The 3,080-nt window shown below is 38.1% G+C and overlaps 1 protein-coding gene across 1 annotated transcript in view; it reads right to left on the minus strand.

The window, feature by feature from the left end:
• Positions 1-2,539: 2,539 nt before the first annotated feature.
• LOC115304590 (olfactory receptor 6C4) overlaps positions 2,540-3,080 on the minus strand; it is a 1,220-nt gene continuing 679 nt past the window's right edge. Inside the window, exon 2 of the mRNA XM_029954812.1 lies at positions 2,540-2,980. Coding sequence (XP_029810672.1) covers positions 2,540-2,980 — 441 coding nt within the window. The remainder of the gene's footprint in view (positions 2,981-3,080) is intronic.

The raw sequence follows: 3,080 nt of genomic DNA on the forward strand, positions 1-3,080 counted from the left end.
CTTTATCTTAAGTGTGGATAAGATCCTCATTGATCTGGCTATTCAAAAATGCAACTGGAAATAAGAGAAATGTTAATAAGCTGGCCTTGCTGCAGAATGGGCAACAGTTTTTATAGTTCCAGTTATATTAAACCAATTAAGATTTTTTAATGTTTATTTATTATTGATACAGAGAGAAACAGAGCATGAGTGGGGGAGGAGTAGCGAGAGAGAGACACACAGAATATGAAGCAGGCTCCAGGCTCTGAGCTGTCTGCACAGAGCCTGATGCAGGGCCCGAACCCACAAACTGTGAGATCATGACCTGAGCTGACTTTGGGTGCTTAACTGACGGAGCCACCCAGGTGCCTCTAAACCAATCAATTTAACATCTCTTCTTACTAATTAAGCCCCACTTTCTTGAGAAGGTATCGTTCACCATTATCATATTGTTAAAATAGGTATCACTTATTAGACATTTAAGTATTGACTTTTAAAATGTTTTACACCTATTATATAATTTAATGCTCAAAACAATCATATATAATAGATATGGTTATTATCCACATTTTAGAGTTTGATAAAAGTAAGCCTTAGGAAAGTCAAGTAACCATTCCAAGGCAACTGTTGTAGAGCACTGAGAATCTGGGATTTAAACTAAAGCTTGTAGTTTTGACCATTATATGGCATTATCTTCCACTTCACCATAGATTTTGGTAGAAATGTGGATCTGTGGGAACATAATGATTGAAAGATGGCTATTTGATAAAATTTCTACTTCAGTTGAGAATCTGAAGCAGGCTCCAGGCTCTGAGCTGTCAGCAGAGAGCCCAATGCGGGGCTTGAACCCACGAACCGCAAGATCAGGACCTGAGCCAAAGTCAGACACTTAACTGACTCAGCCACCCAGGCTCCCCAGTAGGTGGCAGTTTTAATGAGCAAAGGGAACTTATGTATGAGGTTTGTCTTGGGTGGCCTCAAGAGAGTTGGACCTTCATAACTGTCCACTGCTTCTTACAAGTTTATAAAGAGGCTTTAACTGGGTTCAGTCAACATAGCGTGCAGGTGTTCTCAACACCAAGTCACTGTCTCCAGGCTGTGTTCTTGGAACAGTCTCTGGGAGTGGGAAAGGCAAGTGGAGCCCACATTCTAAGGATAGGGGAGGGAGAGAGGAGCCTCCAAGTACTGGGTCCAGCTTACGGGTCAGTCAGTGGTCATGTCTTTTGACGATTGCTCCCTGACAATTTGTAATAAATTAAGAGGCATCATCAATCTCTATTTTAGTCACCAAAGAAACACAGATATTCAACATAGCAATGGCTTTACATAAAACATGCTTTATTTAAAATATGATGCTCTCTTCAATATTTTCTATGGTTCTGGAAATATTCTCTCATAACAAGTCTAATACAGCTTGTTTCTTAAATTCCCAAGAAGCATCATTCCACCAAATAATATTACCAGATATAAAGCATGTGAACGCATCAGATGATGTTTCCCTTGTGTTTCAAAAGGTAACCAGCATTCTACAATGCATTAGGATATTACTAAAGGACGTACAAGTACTCAGATTTCCAAAAATGTTCTTAGTTCCTTTGAAGTTAAGGCCCTAACACCACAATTCATATTCAAATTGGTGTTACCTCAAATCCATGTGTAGACTTCTTGTAGGGTAGTCTCTATTCCCATTCGTTTGCTAACATTCATAATTTGGAACATTCTAAATATAAAACCATATTAATACTTTATATTTATTTGCAGTTTATGAAATGCATCTCTGGCTTATGTTATAAACAAAAGTAAAAATCTGGGGAAAGTTAGAAGAATGGAGTCATATTACAGGAGGTGTCCTTTCTGATATCTAACAAGAGTAAACAAAAAGGTGAAAATCAAATTATAATAAGAAAAAAAAATCACCAAAACTATGAAGGAGAGAGAGAGAATGGGAGATCTCAGCCATTAACTTAAAAAGATGTCAGTGAATAAAAGCAACAATAGATCCTGTCTAGAAGTGGGAGACTTTTAATCTTGGCTCTCGAATTCTCTTGTAACCATAATTTCTAGAAAGTGTATGCATAAGTTGATAAAATCTTGAGAGTTTTCACTTTGTTTGGAGAAAAGTGGACCAAACGCATATCCTTTTTGTTTTCCTTTGTGGAAGCATAAAAGTTGTAATGGCTACAATGAAAGTTGAATGAAAAAGAGGAGGAGAATAAAAATTATTGACACTTTGATGGAAGCACAGTTTCCAGGGCACCTTGATGAAGAAAAATGCCAATCCTAGATTTTGACCTCTCTGACTCTAAATTCTTATCTTTCCACTCTTCTAAATAAGCGATATGTTTTGCTTCTTGAATTTCAAGTGATTTTTGGAAAATAGTTAATTCTCTCTGTTATTTTTATGGATTCTCACTTATCTTTCTCTAATAGCCCTTACCATGTTGTTTTATTTTCTGTAAACTTATTATACAAATATACAGTTTATGCACCTTTCTATCATAGTAGGCTGCAGATACCTTGAAATTAGGATATATGCCTTTCATTGAAATATATTCTGTTTTTAAAGCTTCACAACCTTTTTGACAGTGTCCTTAAATGCTTGCTTCACTTGCTGATTTCTTAGAGTGTAAATGAAGGGGTTTAACAAGGGGGTAATTGAGGTAATGAGCACAGCTATTCCTTTGTTGAAAGCACCTTCTTCTTTGGCTGATGGATTAATGTACATAAACATGCAGCTGCCATAAGAGAGGGAGATGACAATCATGTGGGAAGAACAAGTGGAAAAAGCCTTTGTCCTTTGCTGGGCAGAAGGGATCCTCAAAATGGTCCTGATAATGTATGTATAAGAACATGTCACCAGCACCAGAGTAACCACCAGAGTCACAACCGCCAAGAAGATGACCATCAATTCTAGGAGGCTTGTGTCTGAGCAGGCAAGCTCCAGAAGGGGCCCATAGTCACAGTAATAGTGATTCAAAACATTGGAGGCACAGAAATCCACCTGGCTCATCAGGATGATTGGGGGTAAGATAGCTAGGAGTCCTCCCAGCCAGGAACAGAACACGAGTTGTATGCAGACCCTGTTGCTCATGATGGTCAGG

The sequence above is a fragment of the Suricata suricatta genome, chromosome 10, assembly GCF_006229205.1.
Source record: "Suricata suricatta isolate VVHF042 chromosome 10, meerkat_22Aug2017_6uvM2_HiC, whole genome shotgun sequence".
Taxonomy (NCBI): Eukaryota; Metazoa; Chordata; class Mammalia; order Carnivora; family Herpestidae; genus Suricata; species Suricata suricatta.